Here is a 21140-nt window from a genome sequence, read left to right on the forward strand (position 1 = left end):
AACATATATGTTTCTCGAAAAACCTGCATCACTAGTTCTGACTCCGTTAGTCATAACTGAGTTGTGTCGCAAAGAAGCATTATAGGCCATAAATATTTCAGAAATTGAATTTTTCGGGAATTTTCTCATGTCAGGTTGCCCAACGTCTACACCGCATAAAATGGCGGAAAAAAAAGACCTTAGTTGCTACTGTACTTAAAAAATTTATCACGCCCACTATGCAACTAAGAGATAAAAAATAGTAGCGCCTACAAGTTTGTTTGTTTGTTTGTTTGTGAGTGTGTTTGTTTCTGCTTTTTTTTCCTAGGAGTAAAGTAACGTCCTTTTTGGAAGCTGATGCTTTGCAATGCGACGTTGTTTACCATATACGACCCATAGTAAAGAAAAACTTGTCAAGTAAAAATTTAACCTTCTGTACCAAAAACTGTTATAAATAGACAATAAAATTTCCGAGCTCTAGAAGTATACGAAGCTCGCCAGATACAGTCAAACTTGTTTCGCAATCATATCAATTAGTTTAAAAAAAGTATTGCACAAGTATCGAGTATGCCCAGGTGCAAAATTTTTACACGATTCCCTTAATTAAGATTCTGGCATGAAGACTATTAAAAATGTCGTGAAAAGATTAATCGGGGAGTCGAGGTTCGTTTTTTCATAAACGTTTTCGAACGTTCTTGAAATCCAAAATTCGACCTCGTGTTCTTAATAGTGCAGTAATCCCGAATTTTTGACAAATTAAAATGGTGTTAAAACCAATCAGCTTCCGAATCTTGAAATTGTGTTTCATTCTTCCAGATGCTGCCAATAACTTTGCCATATATAAGCCTCAACGTTTAAGTCAGTCATTTCAAACCAAGGACTTGTATTTCATTCCGTGCAAAATAATCTCTTTCTCTGTGTGTTCTACTTTATCCTTAGCAGCAAGGGATCTCTTGGATTTTTCCTCGCATTGTTCAATGGTACAGCACATGTATCGCAAAACGACGATGAAAAGAACCAAACCAACAATGCATGCTAGAAGAATAAGGCCATCTACGTTAGGGTCCACTTGATTTTTCTTGTGATTCTCTTTCCAAGTCGTTTCTTCTTCTGCGGTTTCCTGTAACTCTCTGTTCTTTTCTGTCGCTTTCGTGCTGTCTTCGTTTCCTTCTGGCGATTCAACTTCGGCTTTGACTGGCACGTCTTCGTAATGTCCATCGGGTTTTCCATCAGCACTAGCTACGCCAATGAAAATAACTAACGCGAGCAGCATCGCGCCGAGGAATAACTTTGAGGAAGCCATAAGCGTTGTTTGGCTTACACGAGGTTAATGCCGAATAAGGTCGATTGGGTTCTCATAAGTGCTCCGGTGTGATAAGCGAAATTCTGTCAAACGTTCGTGAATATTTTATTCAATATCTCACAGCTAAGGTGTGTTTTGACAAAGAAAAGTAAAATATGTCTCCGAAATTGCGTCCTCGGGCAAAAACGGCAATTAACGTCAAAAGATGGCTGCATTGATATGTTGTTTTCGTAGTGCCCCGGGTTATTTTAAATCAGCACACAAAAACTAACACTTAAAATGAGACGAGTTGATAAAAGGAGTAAACCGTGATGTTACGAACATTAATTAAGAATCTTGAGATAATGAAAATCACGACGGACTTGGCTCGGTTATGGAACATATTGTAAGAATGGTCTGAGTTTGAAACTTGGGATAAAGTCGTAACGAACCCTCTTCGAAAGTATTCGTGTTTTTTCGTAGACATTTGTTGCTATATGGCGCCGAGACCTGGGTGTAAAATATATATGGTTTAATTAATTTCCATTTAGATCCCAACTTAACTTGTTTTCTCGTTTTTCCGGATGTTCGGTGGTAGTATCTAAAGAATTCGGTTACTTGCCCTACGTTTAAGTCGCGCTAGAAAAAAAAAACAAAAAAAAAACTAAAATTGTAGGCTCGTTGACTTGGAAATGAGGTTCTGCATGGGAACGAGGTTGAATTGAGTCGTGTTTCTGCTTGCCCCTACTAGCACGATACAAAAGCTCCATTTTTTTACCGTCTGTAACTTCTTCAAAGCTCTTTTATCTCAATCGAACCGGTCATTGATAACACTTACCTGTTAGTTTCATTTTGGCTTTATCTGAGTGGCTGTATTTAATTCATGTTAACAACCGGAACTCGAATTATAGGAAGCTTCGTCTTTAATAGAGCCGAAAGACGGCCGAAGCATCATAATCGGGATCACTCGTCAAACGATCGGAAAAAGCTCGTTTTTAAGCCGACTGTTTGATTTTCCAGTGTTTGCTTTAGACGGGCACCCGTTGAGTTTAAGACTGGTAAAACTTCACGGTAAAATTGTCAGGACGTAACTAATTCCCCATTAAGTGATAAAGCAGAGTGAAATTCGCTCACGTCAGTTTTGAAATGATTCAAATTTAGCAGTGTCAAAGAACTTTTCTTGGAACATTAATTTGAACTTAAATCAAATCTTCCGGCTTGATCTGTCCTGGTGACAAACAATAAATGGATTGTATTATCAAAATGGAATTCGGTGTTCCATTCATTGAACCTACGTCATAGTCAGTGTTTTGTTTCTTTTCAATATTAATGTATTGTTTACTGGCGGAAGGGAAAAAAAGACAACTTGAGAAAAAAAAATTGCACAAGATTATTTCGCCTCATCCGTATCCACATTGAAGTTCTGGTATTGCGGGGAAAGATAACAAGGGACACTGATTTGATTCGTCGAGAACAAGGCTGGAAAATAGGGAATTAACTTGCGAACCATGATGAATCTTTGACGAAACAACCGGAACGGAGTGTCGCCGAGTCATATTTTCATCAGGATTCGATTTTTTTTTTTGCACTTTTGGTTGGCTTATCTAGCACTCGAAACATTTAGAAGAAATATGGACAATTTAATTTTTTACCTTGCGAAGATAGCTTTAGTGCTGGCTTTCTTGGCAACGACACCTACTAGAGGTAGGAAGGAAGACGAAAATCTGAAACTGTGCTTATAATTTCTCCTCACATCATATTTTTAACGCTATTTTCTCTTTAATTGATTAAAACTAAGGCAGGGACGTTCGCTAGAAGACGGAGAGCTCGGCTCTTTCGTGTCAAAAGTTGGCCTACAAATAATTCGATTTTCCGGTCTTTAGTTGACGGGTAGAGTTCTGTTACATTATATGATTCGAGATGAAGGAAGGCAAATCGTTTGGACGTAAAATGAGAGATATAATCGTAGTTTAAAATTTGCAGAATTCTACTGCCAACTATAAGCTGCGTTAACGTGTTAATTGAAGATAAGGAGATTTGTTTTCTTGGTGGTACTTAATGCAATGAAATTTATAGTAGTCTTTATGTGAAAGTTTAATGACCTTAGATCTTTTGTCTCATTCTGATCCACAGGAAACGATTCGTTTTTTGGTCTATATCGAGGTAAGCAAATTAAAATGTTTGTTTTACACTGGGAAAGCTTCATCAGTGTTGTTACTACTCAATGCAAGTAGTTAAAACGTTTTTAAGCCTTGTTCTTTCCTTACTTCATGTTAGCAACACGCTCAGGTCCTCCTCTCGCCATCAATCAAAATCCCGTGTGTAAAAAAGCCCAGTTGCTGCACAGCGACGTAGTACAGAATGCCTCTTTGGAGGGCCAGCTGCAAGCCGGGAATTTTACATTTCTCGGGGCTGTCAAAGATATGGAAGAATGTATGTCACTATGCTGTGCCAGCAAACGTTGTCAACTGGCATACATGGATAAGGCCAAATGTTATGGCGTCAAGTGCTACAGCGAGGAACTGTGCAAAATAACAACTGGTATCTCAACGAATGACGTCAAGATATCGCTTATGGTTAGGAATGATATCAACAGAAAAGGTATGGCGATAACAGCAACAGGAATATTATCGTAGGTTTTTCTATCTAAACATCCCCTTTTTAAATATATGTCTTTTCTGTCGTGGGCAGAAGTCTGTAAGTAGGTTATAGACTTCAGCCTGCATTGTCATTTTCTCCAGCCCCTTTTATGCAGAAAAAGTACTAATTGCATCAAGCTTTCCAGCTGGTTGTTTATGTTCTTCCGATTAACTGCTGATAAATGAACCGCGAGCCTTTTGAAAAGTTAATGAATGTAAAAATTAGAAACAAAAGAAGTTGTTTGGAAATCCTGGTAGAACATTGATGGAAAGGTTCTTCAACCAGTTGGAAAAAAACTGAACAAAGTTAAAACGGGCTTATAAAATGTTACGATTTGAAAGCTGTCAGACTCCCACCAGAATCAGTTGTATGGGCCAATTTGCCTGAGAGCCTGTGATGTTTTCACAATACTGAGTGTTAAAACACCTAGAGATTTTTTTGTTTGTTTGTCTCGTTGTTTATTGGTTTGCTGGCTGGTTAACTTCTTTCTTTGTTTGCTCGTCGGTTTATGTTCGTTTTTGTGAATATTGGTAGGAATGCGTATATTCATCATTTAATAGAAAACATTTCGTCGCTGCAAACAGCTGTGAAATATGCATATGCAAATGAAGTCTTGATTCTAAGCCTGTCTTATCAGGGTTGCACTGTCACGCAATAAAAAAAAAATAATAATTCGAAACCCATTCAGTGTATAAAGTCAAGAAATTATGACGTTATAGGAGATTAATAAAGAAGACACTTCGCCAGGTTTTAGGTCTGTACGTTTTCCCAAACTTCAAATATTCGTCGAAATATTTTGCACAAATTTACAGAGCCCAGTATGAAGCCGCCATGTTGGAGTACCGGCCGGAAAATAGTTCGAACATCTGGAACTTACTTTGCCTATCTAGGCGACTGATTATTTGAACTGATCGAGCAAATAATTTCACTTCTAAAAAGGCTAAAAATCACGAGATAAGTATATTTTTTTTCGACAAATGCGTTCGTAGCTTTATGTCACGCACCGCCATAACTCTCAAATTCAAAATGTGCCTGTTTTCAGACGAAGCAAGCTATTGAGCTGAAAAGTTGTTAGCCGATATAGCTTTATGCCTGGTGAAGATAATAACTTTGGTGGCTGTTTAGTTTTGGAGTTTAGAAAATGATGACGTCACATGCATGATTTCTAGTCCGTACTGCGCAGTCTCAGCACCTTAATGTTTATAAACATAAAAAACCTCACTCGATAGAACGCGAATCGATGTTATTCGTTTCGAACCACATACCTTATCTTTGAGGCCTTTCAAATTCTTTTTCCAACTGCTTCATTGATTTTTACAGCTGCAAAGTAGTTTCATCTAGCGATATGAGAAAGAACAAAACATTATGCTTCGCGTTCATAATGGCGGCTGTCATGAAACTTTGAATTTACTTCATGTAAGTACTTGCGAAATGTTCACATTTTGTGACGTCATTCATTAAACAAAACAAAAAACTTTGACAAACTCTCGAGAATGCGCAGTACGGACTGGAAATCATCTTTAAGGAACTCGGTAAAACAATCGACAACCTATTAAAGTTATTAAAATCACCATTTGTCCTACAGCTTACGTAACAGCTTACATTGTGGTGGTAGTTGTGGCATTTGGGGCTGCAGTGTCTGGAACTGTATGGGCTGTCTTTATTTTTGTTAGAAGGTGAGTTACTTAGCAAGGATCCAGTAAGAAACCTAGTTAACCCTTGCCTCCCAAGAGGGCCAAAGTTTAAGCTCGGAAACAAGTTGCAAAATAATAATAACAATAATGAAGTTTTTTGGGCGCATTTAGAAAACTCAATGCGCTTTCATTACAAAGTGTTAAACAAGAAGTGCTGCCACTTAAACGTACTACACAATAGCTTTCATTTGATTGGTCACACACCAGGGTTTTGATCTGCAGACGGAAAATTAAAGTTCGAACCTCCCTTTACAGTATGATGCTCTGAAACATCACCACATCTAAGAAGCTCAGGTTCGTTTGAAATAATGTCACACACCGGAGTTTTACCCACAAAACGTAAAACTGAGAACAACCTCGCTTGTACAGCGTAATAACCAGTTCCACATAAAAGCATGAACTGCTCAAAAGCTTTCATTTCAACCCAAGAGCTTCATTCGCACTCTCAACAGTTAGAACTCCTTTGTTGGTCACGAGCTTTTAATAAATTAAAGTGTGGAGACGGACACGTTGACCGTTGGCTTGATGTTTAGCACGCTGTTCGCGATCGAGCAGTCCAAGTTTAACCCTGTCCTTAGGTAGGGCACTTTACCCTCAACGTGCCTCATTCCACGCAAGAGTGGAAATGATCTCAGGTCCCTTGTCGCTACATGCTACTAGTGACTGGGATAAACAACCACTTTGTGCGCTACATTAGCATGAATACGTAAAGTTCTATCTCGACTCTGGCTCGTTACACTGTTCTCATACTTCTTCATATCAGTAATTTAGTTAAAAACACTATCCATCCATCATTAGGTATCGAGAAAATGGCGGACCGAATTCAAGCAAGGGTGAAGGTGACGAAGAAGAAGATATAAATGCTGAACCTAAGGTGGGTATCTCCTGTAAATGAAAACAAGTTAGAATTTTACTAATTGAAGTTTCCTTTATTGAAATCTTTTTCGACTTTGCCCCTTTCATGGACCCCCTTCCCTCCGTTGTAGATAGCTACCCTTTCACGGAGAGAGTACATCTTCCTTGATATTCCTTCCGATTGCAGGGTTATGCAAATTGGCCAAGTTCTAAACGAGAAAGGGACTGGGTACGAATATTTGAAATCGATTAGTTTTCAAAACTGAGCCTGGTACCTGAAAGAACTTCTAAAAGTCAACTACAAATCGTACAAAGCTCTCTTGAATCACAGTTTTTCAAAAGTGTATTACATCTTTGTGTCTAAGCCAAGACACTGACATTTGGTAAATTTACTAACTTCTAGATGCTCCTTGAAGCTCCAGGCTCAGGTTTTTTTTTCAAATTAATCGATTTTAAATATTTGTACCATGCAGCCCCTTGCTGGTTGAGGTCATGGCTAACTGTCCTCTTTTTTAGCTTCTTGCTTTACAACCTCGCCTTGGATTTTTCTAGGGGACAGGACTGAAGACCCTGGGAACAAACTTGTCGTTCAAAGAATTAAGGTATATCGCTTGACCACTGACTTATACAACTGTTTTTTTCTCTTGCCCTCTTTCCCATTACAGGTTTATTGATTCAAGCAACCAGAAGCAGAGGATAAACTTTGAACTTCTTAGTCAATTAGACACCTTCAAAAATAGACTTAATGACTCTGGCAGCTTGGAGCCGAGGAACAAAATGGCAAAAATTTAAATATGAAAATTATATCACGGACGAGATAAATGAAATAAATGGCGGCATTTCGTCAGAGAATGTATAACTTCACTGGTCTGTGCAGAGATAATGTTGATGACCAGATATGTACCAATCATTCTTAAACATATCCGCAAGTATCTTTCGATTTTATGACGAAATCGATTCCTTTAGAATCGAGTTGACCATGATGATCAATGTTCTTTAATTTTTTTTTCTTTTCTCTCAAATGTATCTCATTAAGATCGCTTGGTGTTGAACATTGTCAGAGACAAGAAATCCACATTTCTCTTCTTAACGGGAGGAAAAGGACAAAAAAGAGATAAAGGCCGTGCTTACACGAGGAGAGAGAAAATTGTTTCATTTCTTGCGATATATTGCAGAGTTACACTGCTGCGGAAAGCTGATCATTACTAAAAGTGGGAGAACTTCACCTGTACTGCGAAAACTAATACTATTAGTCAGCACACATGGTGAATCTCGAGAATTTAGTCTGAATTATTGAAGTTTATCATTGGTGGTCTATCTTAGGAGTAAGCTCTCTTCCCAACTCTCAGATTGAGAAAAAGATCCAAGAGAGCTCAATGCGCTAATTAATTTAAAGGTGTTTTCACAAAACGTGACTAGATAAACCACAATGTACGAAGGAGCAATAGAAATCTTTTTCCATATGTTCATGGTAGGGAAAAAATCCTACAATTATCTCCCGAGATAATTGCCATAACATTGTATTAGATATTGCATGTAACAAGGAGTTTAGAAATTGTTTTCGTTGCTTTCGAATTCGCGTTCTCAATAGTTTACAGTTGCGTGCTTGTCACTTAATCGAGAATACTGTTTTTGTCTCTTTGTCGTTGGTGAAAAGACAGAATCCTCGAAAGTCTGCAATTTTAGCAAGAGAAAATGAGACCATTTTAGCACCAGGCAGTACATTTACGTTCTACACGTTTGGATGTGATTGGCAGTGTAGACTCGAAGTGGATTAACACGGTATTTTGAGTTATTTTGGCCACCTACAAAATTGCCTTTAAATTAAAGGAAACCTGAAAATGGCAGTATGCTAAGACAGACAAACACCAAATAGATAATAAGCAAACCATAAAGAAAGAAGGATGGTCAAGGATAGAGAAGATTGACACGGATTACAAACGACGAACTTGAAAAATTTAGGCTGAACTGTTCAAGGTTTGCAAATTGTGACGTAGCTCCTTTAAAATGGCGTTGTTATGGAAGAGCTCGCGCCACTTAATTTAGATAAACATTGTATTGCATTTAGTCTGATTATTACCGACAAAGACTACATTAGTCGTCATATATCACAAAACGCAAATAAAGTTAAAGAAAATTTTGAATACTTCAAGAGTTGCATTTTGAAGAAGGAATGTTGCTTCCCAAACTACTTGGACCGGAATTTTGTTAGGCCGCCCTGGGAGGGGGGCTGAGGGTTGAGCTGAGGGTAAGTTCCCGCACTGATATTAAAGGATCTTTCTAAACGTTATGTCTGGAACAGTTTGGCATGACATCACAGTTTTCTTGGAACTTGATGTTTCCATGGCGGCAATTTTGAAAGGCATGTTTTGCCAACTAAAGATTTTTCTTTTGTAATTAATAGAAAAGAATTAAGCATTTTTGCAATTCCTTTAAAATTTCAGTAGACTAACCGTGTTACCATGCTAATATTCCAACAAACTTTGAGGTGGAATGGTCCCCCTAAACTGGAGTAAAAAGTTTGTTTAAATATGGAGAAGAAAGATCAATTGCGTGCGATTGCACTCATGAAGAGAAAGTAAATTTTTAAGGTTTTATTTTATAGCATTAACGCCAACAGTTCCCGCTCTTTTTTTTTTTTTAAAAAAGATTTGACTTTCAAACAAGCATATCTTGTAAGTTTCTGTTTCGCTCTATGCCATAAACTAAAGTTTGACAGTTAACTCTTGTTTTCGGTGCTTTTTGCAGGCTTCACTTGGAGATAACCTTATTTTGCACCAAATCCAGTAAAAAATTAATTAATGTCACGTGACAGACGATAAAATGTTATGACTAAGACCAATACGACTATTGATCTTTGATTACCCCAAATTTCAGGAATTTTATCTTAAATACCTTCCAAAGCAGAAATATTGGCGTTAAGTCAGTTGGTAGACCTTTGAGAAAAATGCACTTTTAAAAGTTTCTTACGTGATGGATTAAGGGCCCATTAACCGATTCATGCGCGCGCTCGCGCGCGTTGCTAAGGTGGTGAAATTTCACTTTCGGTCACTTACGTCAGCCTGAGCACGGAAAATAAAAACAACTCAAAAGCTTGCAAACTCGCAAACATTTTAGATGCTTTTCTTTGTGTTTCGGAAAATGCAAAGTAAAAAAAGTACAAGCAAAGACAAAATAAGAGAAAGACAGAAAATCAAGAGCAATAGCAAGAGAAAAACTAACTCCGTGTGGCTTTGTTTGATCTTAGCGAAGTGCGCTGGTAGTGTAAATTGCGCACGCGCTGATAGGGTAACTTCCAATAGATATCGGGCGCACTTCCGGTTTCTTTAAATGCTAAAGGAAACGCGGTTTTTCATTAAATTCGGCCTTTTTCGACGAATTTTGATTAAAGTCAACGTTGGCAACATAGCTATGCATTCCTTTTTCGAAATCATGCTTTTTTCAGAAAATTACGAATTTTTCAATATTTTGAACTGCTCTCAAAATCTGACCTTTTAGAAATGAAACAAAATCGATGCATAGCGTAATGAGGATTTAAATTAAAATATCAAATCAATGAAAAAAATCCCGAGAAAGTAATTTGCCTGGGAGCCTTTGCATTTTTTCTGTATTAGTCGCATGACCATGGGCGTGGCCTGATGACGTCATCACTAGTGTTACTGGTCATGAAAAAGTTGAAACACATGAAATAACTCTGAACTAACTGAAGATGAGGAGGTTAGATGAGACTGAATTTTCCTTAGCAACGGCTCGAAAAGATCGGTTAATGGGCCCTTAAGCATTTAGCAAGCCAAACATTGCGGGGGGAGGGGTGGTGCAGATTGGATCTCGGAGGAGGGTGTAATGGTTGTTCTATTTTGTAAAAAGTTACCGCAGTTGTTAAAAATGTTCCTTTCATAAGGGAAATGAAATAGCCTGTGATGGTAAATCAGGTAAAGCTTTTCTCAAGTAATTATACCAATCGAGTTGTGCATCTCTTCACAGCTTTACTACAAAGAATCGTTCATATATGTTAAAGCTAATCTATATTTTTGGTCATGTTCTTACTGTAAACAGCCGTTGTTATGACCGTTGCTACGTAAAAACTTATACCACTATGTACTTTCCTTAAACTTCATACATACCTAGAGGCAAATTCGGCAAGATCGTTTCAAAATGTTTTTGACAAGTGTTCAAGGGTCTTAAATCTTGTAATGGAATTCTTCGGGAACATCACCATATTTTTTGGTATGTACCAAGTGACGTTGTAACATGGTACATGATGACAGGGTATCGGCTAATAGGCTAACATGCAACCATTCTGACATGTTAATGTATTGATTTTTCTACGTACTCTTAACGTGTTTAAAGTAGTACGTAATAATATTAATGACTTCCATAACACTTGCATAATAATATCAATCAAATACCTGTCAAATTGCATTGCTACCAGTCCACAGAAAAGCTTCATCGTGGCTGACTAGAGTACGCTTTCAGTACTGTTTTTAAAGGGAGGGTTTCACGGTTTGGTGCATGTCTCTACATCAAAATACTTTAGTTCGCTTCTTGTCAATGTTATCGCTTTAAAAACCCAACTCGGTTGTAGTTCAGTAATCACACACTGCAGTTAGTCGTGGCAGAATGACGGATGACCAAATTTTCTCAGAAGATTTCAGTGGATTTTACCGACGCTGACGACCGTTGAATTTAGTGTTGACCGGTACGATGAATTCTACAGTTGACGAGTTTACGGCTATTTGCATGCATGCGAAATTAGATAACTGGCTTACGATTGGTTCATAAACAATGAAAACCTGGGCCTTTGACAAAAAGCGTGCGAATAAATAATACAGACATGCCCGTGCCGTAAAACCATCCCCTTAAATTTCTCACATCTTGGTCCCAATTCAGAGGTAGTTTCAGTTATCGCAACCTCGAAGAGGTTGAACGTACGGCAGTGAGCGAGAGCCGTAGCTTCCCATGATGTCTAATCCTTTTTCAAGCACCTGAGCCAGTTTACCGAATTAGTTTGATGAAACTGCACAGAACCAGAAGTAGTCTTCTCAAACTCATTAATAATTCATCAAGTTTGTTCAAAACAAAGGAAATCATGACCGTGACGATGTTTAGATGTCTGATCTTAATTAGCATAGATTTTTACGATGTTATTTCTCTATTTTCTCCTTGGTTTTAGTTTCGATTGAGGAGATATATCAAACACTCAAGACAGTGTTTGACCACATTGCCTAACACCTCGAGGATCATCAAAAATACTCCGCTGTGCGTCGTATTTTCCAACTCTCTTCTCGGTGTTTGGAAATGTGATAAAACACGGTCTTTCGTGTTTGATATATTACAAAAAGTGTGGAAAACGCGTGCTTTATGCTAAGTGAAAACGGACGTGTTTCGTCATAGCCGTATCAGTGATGAAGACGTCTTAGGATAGGAAGGGTGGCCATAACATACTGCATGGGTTTGGGAGGATTGAAAAAGTTGCGACAGAAGATAAAAAGTAATCGACCAAAATAACTGTTCCTGGATTTTCACCTACTGATGCTAACTTCTGAAGTATTCCCTGGTTTCAGTCTTCAAAGAATTCTGAATTAAGTAACTGTAAGTTAATGTAAAAGTGACAAGATTCTAGTTTTGACAATAAATTTTATTACAAAATACATTTAACCTTTCTACGGTAGATCAGCACACGTTGCGAAAAATAGTTTTGGTAGCTTGTTACAGCGTTTAGTATTTATTCATTGTGACAAAAGATTTGAGTCGCATATATATGGGGTTTTAACTGTTTGTCTGTGACTGAAATCCTCTAATGTGACCAACCAAAGGAAGGCTAATGAGCAGTGCTTTTCTGTGATACGATCCATTTTTCAGTGTTTCCCAAGTGGAAAGTTTACAAGTTATCACAAGTTTGTATCTAGCTTTGCACTTTGTTACACTCTCAATAGCTAAAAAATTAATGTGTGTAGTTTTTCTTATATTAACTATCTTATTTATCCCTTTTTATTTTTCAAACCTGCACTGTATTACTTCTCAGATCAGTAACACTAAATTAAAAATGTAATCTGGCCCAGTTTCTGTTGCATGGCAACCACATGTATATGTCTTTTGCAGACAGAACGACTTGAGCTTGTCTTGAACATCAAGACGCAACTTTAGTCCCCAACTAGGATTGTTTAGCGCTAACTAGGCAGTGCCTTTTTTTTTTTAACGAATGCCAGTAATTACATAAAGCGATGAAAATGAGCATTTAGGATAAGACTAATACCGTAAATCCTGTGGTTAAGAATTTTGAGGAATGTTTAGGTAATACAGACAAAAGGAAAGTCTGCGTTCGAACGTAATGGCTCATCAGGCCCGCACGTATCTCCGGCTCCGTATCATCAAGCGACTAGGAGTATTTCTACTACCCCTCTGGATGGGATGTTAATTCCATTGCAGGGTTACCCCCAGCATTAAATTCGCCGCGCTGTGAGAGCAGTGTCATGCCCAAGAACACATAGATTCTTAGTCGATGAGGGCATCAGTATGTTACATGAAGACCAGGGAAAACTAAATAAAGTTTGTGGCCGTGCGAAGCACTGACAATTTGTGCTATAAAAAGAGGGAGAGGGTAAATAGAGTATTTATGACAAGGCATACAATAAGTATGAAACTAAAACTTTTGATTCAAAACGCGATTCAATTCACCAAGCCCCAAAAGAGTTTTCAGTTATTTCTTGGATCAAAAGAGGTACCCACTTTAGTATGAAATATGGATATTAATTTTGTTGTAATGGTGACTTATGATACTACCATAATTATGATGCTTGACGTATGAATACAAAAATAAATAAATAACTATATAACTACATCAATACAGTATTTGCCTGATAGGAAAAAGTCGACATTTTAGCTCTTCCGAATGACTTAAACCCACTTCGTTCCTAGGCCTACTTCTGCTTAAACGGAGAAATAGCGTTGAAACAAGGTTCACCTTTCATTAAAAAAGTAGCAACATCACTTCTCAGTGTTAGAAACATGGATGCTTTGATGCTACAGCACTCAGCTATCAGGGTGCGTCAAAGGTCTGCTACACAGGCTTAATCTGAATAAAACTAGAATTTAAAAAAAGGTAAACTGAAACTGAGAAAATCTTCAGACTCCAGTCGAATTAAGTCACTCAGACATTTTTCGGCCTATTTGTCTTCAGGCCTCGTCAGAGTCGCATCTTCTCCATTGCGTTTTCTACATGAGAACAGGAGGTAAAAATAGAATGACTTAGAAATGTACCAGGATGTATAACACACGCACAGAGACAATTGTAATGCTTGTTAAGAACCAAACTGATTCGACTTCTAATTAGAATGAGACGACCTAAATGCAACGAATTAAAGTTAAAGCTTCTTAGTTTGCAGTTTGTTAAACTATTATTACTAAAACACTAATATCGCGATTTTGCTGGTTAAATATCTGCGCCAGACCAAACGGCCTATGCAGACCGCTCTCTCCGAACCAGCATTAATTTGGCGGTACCCGTTTATGCACCTGGGTGTAGAGGCACTGCGATAGTATAGCACACAACGCAATGTCCCCGACCAATAGGGCGATTTTGTTGCAGGATGGAAGTTTCAATTTAATTAAGTAGACCTCGTCAGCTTTTACCTTTCTCAATACTACTCCGTATTCTGTCTATGTCTTGATCGTAAACGATGCCTAGAAAAACAGAAACGAGAATAAACAATCGATAAGTGGGTCACACTTTTTTTCCTTGGCCCTAAGGGAGTATATGATAGCAAGGGAAAGACACGACGGTAGAAAAACAACAACAACAAAAACAACAACAACAAGCACGCAAAAACAAACCAACAAACAAAAAAGAAAACAGAAAAAGGTCGGGGAGAATTAGAAGAGCTATTTTCTTCCTCTCTTTAGCCGTGCTTCTCCCGGCCGTTTCAAAACTGTCCCTGGGTATCCGAAGATGCACACTTTCTAGACCAATGTGTAATATGTGTGATAAACGAGTGCCGAACAAATTACTCAACTGGTGACATGGCTTTGTCATAAATAAGGGCGACCTCTTAAGAAGCTGTCAAATTTTGTGATGAAGAGTATTTTTCTGGAGTTAGAGGCCTCACTCTAGCAAATGTTCACACCGTTTGCCAACGGATAGCCCAAGTCTAGGAAGCGTCTCAACGCGAATCGCTAGCTGCACATTATACATTAGTAACTCAACAACAATACCAGATAAGAAGCCTCTAATGTCTTGTTTACCTAAGGTATCTATCTTCTTCGAAGGGGTTAACTTGGTTTTTGATAGGGGAGTAAAAGGACTGAGCCGGGAAAGTTAATTAAAAAATCACTTTATATAAAGTGATCAAAGAAGCCCTTCATATTGAATGGGAAAGACCCGCGTTGAATAAACAACTCAAACATGTTAATTTAGCACTCCTACTTAAATTACTATTTGTATTCAGTATTTTTCACAGATTTGTACTCGCAGCTTTTTTGTATCCCTGAAGTATTATGCAACGTTTTCACTGATTTGTACTATTATTCTACATTTTGTAATTTACACCTACTTGTTACCTACTTTATATAAAGTCACTCACTTGTAAACATCCTTTAACTGATGATGGATACTGAGTATCCGAAACATGTCTTACAAATTTAAACGGTGTGTCGTCTTTTTTAAATGTTTGACTTTATAAAGCTGATTTGAAAACAGAATAAACTGTATGTACCCTACGAAGTGTGTAAGAATGTCTTGCAGCAAATAAACCCGCATGTAAAAACCTAGTGGTTTAAATACCTGTTCGCAGGAAAAAAATTTCCATTTTTGTGCCCAAAAATGTAAGAATCTGTTTGGGGAAGCAAGATCAAGCAGGTTCTTATATGTGGGTTACCAGGTAATTTATGATAAACATTTTAACTAAGGAGTGTGACTTTGAGATGGGAAATTTATATTACAAGAAAATATATAATACAGTTGCGAATATAAATACTCTATATTCAAGGACCGAACACAAGTTTATTTATTTTTCTGGTAATCAACAGCTATATCTCATTCATAGAAATTAAGAACCTAAATAAAAAAAAAAAATGATTTAGAACCTACTTAGTCTAACTTACCAATAACTACCCCAAAATGCAACAACCTATTTTCCCAGACGTCAAAAAATGTAGGTTCTCACACGCGGGTTTTCATTGTATGTTGCTTACCTTCGAATAAACATGCACACGGCCCACAAAATACCTCCAGCACCAGCAGCGAATCCAACCACACCGATAATCACATACACTACCATGGAATCTAAAAGACAAAACATACATACGACTTTCTTGCCTATTTTGGTCTTTTTTTCTGGCCGTCGCTTTCATGCAATGGATTTTTTGAGGAATTGATTTGACTATTGACGGCCTGCAACCCATCCCGAGAGATTGAAATGACTAAGGCCTACCGGCCATGTTAAATGACACAAACAAAAGAAGTTAGTTAGGAATGGTTTGTTAATATCATCCAATATGGCGGCATTACCTCACTTCAAACCAAGACTACGTAAGAAATTTTCTCACAAGTCTTGGATTACACAAGCTATATTTAGCATTTTATGGGGCCATTTGACGGATGAATGAGTAAAGTAATCAATATGACATAACGAAACAACCCAACCAACTTTATAGACTAGAGAACCTAACTTTCGGGAAACCAAACTGTATTTTCTCGATAGTTTACTTTGTAAAAGATTTATAGTAAGTCCTGGCGAGCGTGGAAAACCACAGGAGGGAATTTTTCCGATCGAGAAACGGCTACAATGGCTATGCTGTGTGATTGAAGTTATCGATTCAACCAAGAACGCTGATAAAAACAAACAAACAAACAAATAAACAAACAAACAAACAAAACAAAAACAAAACAAGACTACGTTTCTGACGGATGGGGCCGAATTTGGCCCCCAGACACTTAGCTATAGTCTCCCTGTGAAACAGAACTATCCCATTCATACTCACGTTTTTCGGCGGGTCTTTCAGCGGTGCTTTCCATAATGGTAGAAATCTCGACGTCGCCATTCGTCGAGGATACATCGCTGATTTTACATAACGAAGGTGAAAAGCAAGCGACAGAGAAGCAGTTCTTGTCAACCATGTAGGCGACATTACAACCTCGCTGAGCGCAGCATCGATCCATGCACATGTCCATATCACTGAAGCAAGACAGAGAGGTAAGTAAGACACTCACAGCGCTTAACTCTGGGTTTCGTGACTTGATCCTACTCCCCCCTGGATTGGATTATAGTCCTTCGTAGATTCCCCGCCCCACACCCAAGCATTTTGTCAGGCAGCCTCAACAACTCGCCGGAACACTTTTATACTCCTCGGTGGAGGGAGGCACTGTGAGATTCCAGTGCCTTATCTACCGCGTCCTCGCTATGTGTGTGCATTGTTAGAACGTGTCCTTTCGGACATGCTCTAACTATGATGTACTAGCCCTAAATCCGCTCTCATTATGCCCCAAATCTTTCTTCTCTTACAGCTCAATTACTTTCCCAAGAAACCCCAGTTGCCCATCGGACGAGCTACAGACAAAATGCATTGGCCCCACTAGACTTTTTTTGCACACTGCAAACCTGTATTTATGTACACGTACAATCGTTTGTTACACTTAAACCTTGTTTAACCTGTTAATCAAGAGCAAAATCTAGTTCATACTACAAGGATGGCTGTATCAGTGAAGAGAGCCTGTTGAGGGGCAAAATAGTGAAGTAAGTTATTTTGGTCACGTACAAAATCACCTTTAAGTTGAAGGAAACCTAAAAATAGTAGTTTACTAGTACAGAAAAACACTAATAAACAATAAAGGAACAAGGATGGTTAAGGATAGAGAAGATTAACACGGATTACAAATGACGAACTTGAACAATTTAGGCTGAACTGACCAATATGCGCAAACCCTGACGCAGGTCCTTAGAAAACTCCACTGTTGAGAAGCTGACCACAGGGTCGTTTACACTGCTACGGTTCTGGCGTCGAACCTGAGGCCAACTTTTCTCAACTCCAGATGACCGTCATGAGATTGTAGGGATGGAGCCAGGCACACCAAAATTTAATGTCCAACTATAAGTTACCGGGTATAAGCAAATTCTAGAATGATTTTAGCGCCAAAGAGACCGTACCTTACAACTCCGACAAAACTGAACCTTCCTGCCTCTAATCCTCCAACTAAAGTCTTGTTGCTGACTATCTTTGACCGAGACTTTTGATCAGCTCGACAAGTCGGCGTCTGGTCGCTAGCAGAGAACATTGTCCCTGGAAAACAAAGGTTTCACTAAATGGATAAGTGCGCTATGTCACCTTGTGACCCTCCGTATAGCCTTGTTTCTTCGCATTATGGATAACGTTACTGATGGGATAAACCATTATCTAGTGGATAGCGCAATTTACTAGAGATTTGTCGATTGAAGAGCGTTATCGACCCTTTAAGCAAAAGGGGCCGGCTTGCTTAGACTGGCTGATAATATAGCTTAATATCGGACTATTATGGACCGATCACATGGTCCCAGAGAAACTAGCATTTGTGTCACCTCTACCTCAATAATACGGACACCTCCAAACGTCCATTAGACAGACACTCAGCTCTGGCCCTTTGTTGTCCGTATTAGAGATGGTCTACTCTATGCTTAGTTTTCTCCTGTCACCAGTACGGGAAATTTTAGATGACAACATGCCAGCTTACGTCCGCAAAACAAACGCTACGAAAACAAACGCAATCTGTACTTTAGACCTACCCTTGTCTCTATCATCGTCGATGAACCCTCTCGTCACATAGGACACCTTTGGCTCCAAGTGAGATGGTTTGGCCAGCACAGCCTGGCATAACTTCTCGCTCTGACATTGCACCGAGTAACAGTGGTCGCCGAACATGAAAGCGAGGTCACATGAAGCGTCGTCACAGCATTTTCCAATGCACTCACGCATCGACAGTATTCCAATCCTTTCCGTGAAATTACCTGAAATACAGACGCGTTGAGTGTCTTGCGGCATAAAGGCCTTTCCTGGTCAAAGACCGTACGCCATTTGAAACAGGGAATGAATTTTAAGGGAAGAGAGGGAGGGGACGGTAAGGTGATAGTTTAGTACTAGGGATGCTATGTCGACGTGGGTTTAGGGGTGGCGTTTAGGACATTGGGCACCAGCATGAGATCGACTTTTCACTTTTCGATTGGTCACATTTCAGACGAATCTCGCTCTGACAGTCTCCTATTCAACTGGACAGTAACACGGGTAGATGAGTGCCCTGGGAACATAATTGAACGGAAATCCGGAAGCTGTGTTGCTATCTTGAAGTCCGATAATTTAGTTTTGGTTCGCGGGGTTCCTTGAGTTAATCGTTACACTCGTTTGTCGGCGGACGATTAAAAGTCATTAGACTGTTTGATCAGTTCAATGAAAAGAAGCAAAGTACAACAACAACAACAAACGACGATATTAAAGCACTCGAAAGTGATCGATTGAGCTTTTCCTCGAACCAAAAATGCGGTTTTAATAATTAAATGATTGGGTAGTGCCTCTGGTTTAACTTATGTCCCTGCGGTATGCGTTTGTGTGGGAGATCATTTACGCATAGCAAGAGATTATTCTCTTGCGTATACACAAGGCGTCCACTTAGCGATGGTGTTCCTGAGCAGAAGGTCTTCAGCACTTACCCGCATCAATGCCGCCACGTAACGTCACGTTGTATGTGATGGTGCTGTCCCGGCACTTGTCCTGTGGCGTGATTAAGTCATTTGCTACAGCTGAAAGGTATAAAACAAATCTGCGTTGCAGTTTTTCTTACAGAGAAACGATAATTTCAGATGAAATTGACCTGAGTTTTGAAGAACATTGGACACCTCATGAAGTGAATAAATAGGAATGAACCATGTACATGTAGGAACAAACAAGCAATAAAACGTTAGTGCCCATATCACTCCAGTTTAGAACCCATGCTCGCTATCGGATTCTCTTGGTCAGCACCGCAAATCCCGACTGTAGCTAGTTATAATTTGACCATTTCCGATTCATAGGTAAAAAGGTAAAGTCGATCTGCATACGAGCCAAGTGACCCATCAGGCCGGAGCTTATACCGGTTTCTTTAGCATGAAGCGACTAGGAATATTTCTACTCTTCCCTGGATGGGATGCTAGTCCATCACAGGGTTACCCCCAGCATTAAATTCGCCGGTACCCATTTGTAGACAAGGGTAGAAAGAGGCACTGTGAGAGTAAAGTGTCTTGCCCACGAACGCAACAGCAATTCATAGAAATCTGACTGGCCTACAATCGAAAACAAGCACTCTGGCTCTACGCATTTGAAAAAAGATTGCTTTGGCTACAAGGCAATGGTGCACTTCAAGGAAAATTATATTCACCGATAAATTGTCCTCCTAATTCAAGAGTAAATGAATTAACTTCGAGAAAACTACGCCATGTACACAGCGCAGAGTGACTAACGCGAAAAGCGTTGGAACTTACCGAGAGAACTCACACCAAACCGAGACTTCTTCTTCAGGAACGAAATTGCAGGATTTAAGTTCAACCGAGAGATACTGGAGCCAAAGATGGGTACGGTCTTGCACAGATCCGCACTGTAGCAATGCACGGCATAGCACATGCTGCCTAACATGAAGGCCACATCACTGTTGGGTTGCTTGCAGCTCATTTCTATACAGTCGTCCATGGCATCCACTCTACCGATCTTTTGAAACACTCCAGAGTGCAGACCCATTTTCAGTGTGACGTTGTACTCTATGGGCGTGGCATCGCACGAGTGGGTCACTTTGACAGGTGAATTCAACGAGGCATCTGTTGAAATTAAGAATAGCAATGATCAGAGTAAGAATTTAAGACTGAATTCTTGATATGTATCTTTAAAATACATTCGCTATGCGAGGATGTCATTTTAAATGATAGGCAATTTTCGTTTTCGGTTTTCACTCAAATGGCGACGTAAAATTGGTGTTTCTTTCTAGTCTATCCTTTTGTCTCTTGGGAAGCTCAAAAGGGCTCCGGAGCACGCTTCGTGTAGACTTAACGGTCATTTATATTTCGCTTAATTATCTTGTTCGTTATTTCTATTCATTTATGTCGAATGTTTCCGACGCAAAACTTTGACGTCACGCGAATTCGTGGCTAACTGGTGAAGGCTTTCTTTTTATCGGCCTGCGTTCGAATCCACTTGATCTTGGACAAAATTCTGTCAAATGAATATCAAAAGCAACTGGAGAGGAACGGCCTGACACAATTACAAGTAAAGAGAATTTTAACGAAAAAGTGTTATTTACTACCCACCCCCCCCCCCCTTCTCCCTCTATTCGTGCACCCACCTCCACCTTCTTGTAAATACATACGAGTCGTACTTGAAATTTTCTTCCAATGGAAGAAATACTAAGATAAGTAAGAGTACCTTCGTGTGCTTCCAGAATGGGGGGAGAAGTGGGCGGCGAGGGAGATGTAGCAGGCGTCAGGGACGAGGATGACGACGGCGACGGAGTCGGTGATGATGATGGCGATGTTAATGGTGATGATGTCGCGGGTGTTGAAGACAAGTCCGTGGGTACTTTGACGTGATAATCTCCTGTTAAGGGCGAATTTCGATATGAATATCAGTAAAAATATATATATAATCGTAGTACATTCTGCACAAGCAATACTTTCATGTTGCGTTGTTAATCGTTCTGATCATTT

At 39.2% G+C, this 21140-nt stretch overlaps 2 protein-coding genes across 3 annotated transcripts in view; one reads left to right on the top strand and one right to left on the bottom strand.

Annotated features, from left to right (window-relative positions):
- The first annotated feature begins 2571 nt into the window (after positions 1 to 2571).
- LOC110044944 (uncharacterized) lies at positions 2572 to 8602 on the top strand. 2 transcript variants are annotated; one of them, XM_089293690.1, is made up of 6 exons: positions 2573 to 2965; positions 3395 to 3424; positions 3539 to 3862; positions 5487 to 5577; positions 6394 to 6469; positions 7116 to 8602. In XM_089293690.1, the coding sequence occupies exons 1-6, from the start codon at positions 2893 to 2895 to the stop codon at positions 7122 to 7124; spliced, it is 603 nt and encodes a 200-aa protein (XP_089149816.1). In that variant the 5' UTR covers positions 2573 to 2892; the 3' UTR covers positions 7125 to 8602. The 2 variants fall into 2 exon arrangements, with proteins under 2 accessions (XP_089149815.1, XP_089149816.1); XM_089293689.1 differs by lacking the exon at positions 7116 to 8602 and having other exon boundaries at positions 2572 to 2965; positions 6394 to 6490.
- Positions 8603 to 12067: 3465 nt separating this feature from the next.
- LOC110044941 (uncharacterized) overlaps positions 12068 to 21140 on the bottom strand; it is a 28623-nt gene continuing 19550 nt past the window's right edge. The window contains exons 16-24 of the mRNA XM_089295016.1: positions 20860 to 21030; positions 19929 to 20258; positions 19122 to 19211; positions 18204 to 18425; positions 17592 to 17724; positions 16429 to 16622; positions 15640 to 15730; positions 14083 to 14133; positions 12068 to 13665 (exon numbers count right to left, since the gene is read on the bottom strand). Coding sequence (XP_089151142.1) covers positions 14094 to 14133; positions 15640 to 15730; positions 16429 to 16622; positions 17592 to 17724; positions 18204 to 18425; positions 19122 to 19211; positions 19929 to 20258; positions 20860 to 21030 — 1271 coding nt within the window. The 3' untranslated portion in view covers positions 12068 to 13665; positions 14083 to 14093. The remainder of the gene's footprint in view (positions 13666 to 14082; positions 14134 to 15639; positions 15731 to 16428; positions 16623 to 17591; positions 17725 to 18203; positions 18426 to 19121; positions 19212 to 19928; positions 20259 to 20859; positions 21031 to 21140) is intronic.

Source organism: Orbicella faveolata, unplaced genomic scaffold (genome assembly GCF_042242905.1).
Source record: "Orbicella faveolata isolate gen_17 unplaced genomic scaffold, um_ofav_v1 contig_25, whole genome shotgun sequence".
Lineage (NCBI taxonomy): Eukaryota > Metazoa > Cnidaria > Anthozoa > Scleractinia > Merulinidae > Orbicella > Orbicella faveolata.

Bases quoted from the DNA above. Each gene is read 5' to 3' on its own strand.
- LOC110044944 (XM_089293689.1), top strand. From the start codon at position 2,893: ATGGACAATTTAATTTTTTACCTTGCGAAGATAGCTTTAGTGCTGGCT. The intron at 3,425-3,538 runs GTAAGCAAATTA...ACTTCATGTTAG, and splicing joins GTTTTTTGGTCTATATCGAG to CAACACGCTCAGGTCCTCCT. The intron at 5,578-6,393 runs GTGAGTTACTTA...ATCCATCATTAG, and splicing joins GTCTTTATTTTTGTTAGAAG to GTATCGAGAAAATGGCGGAC.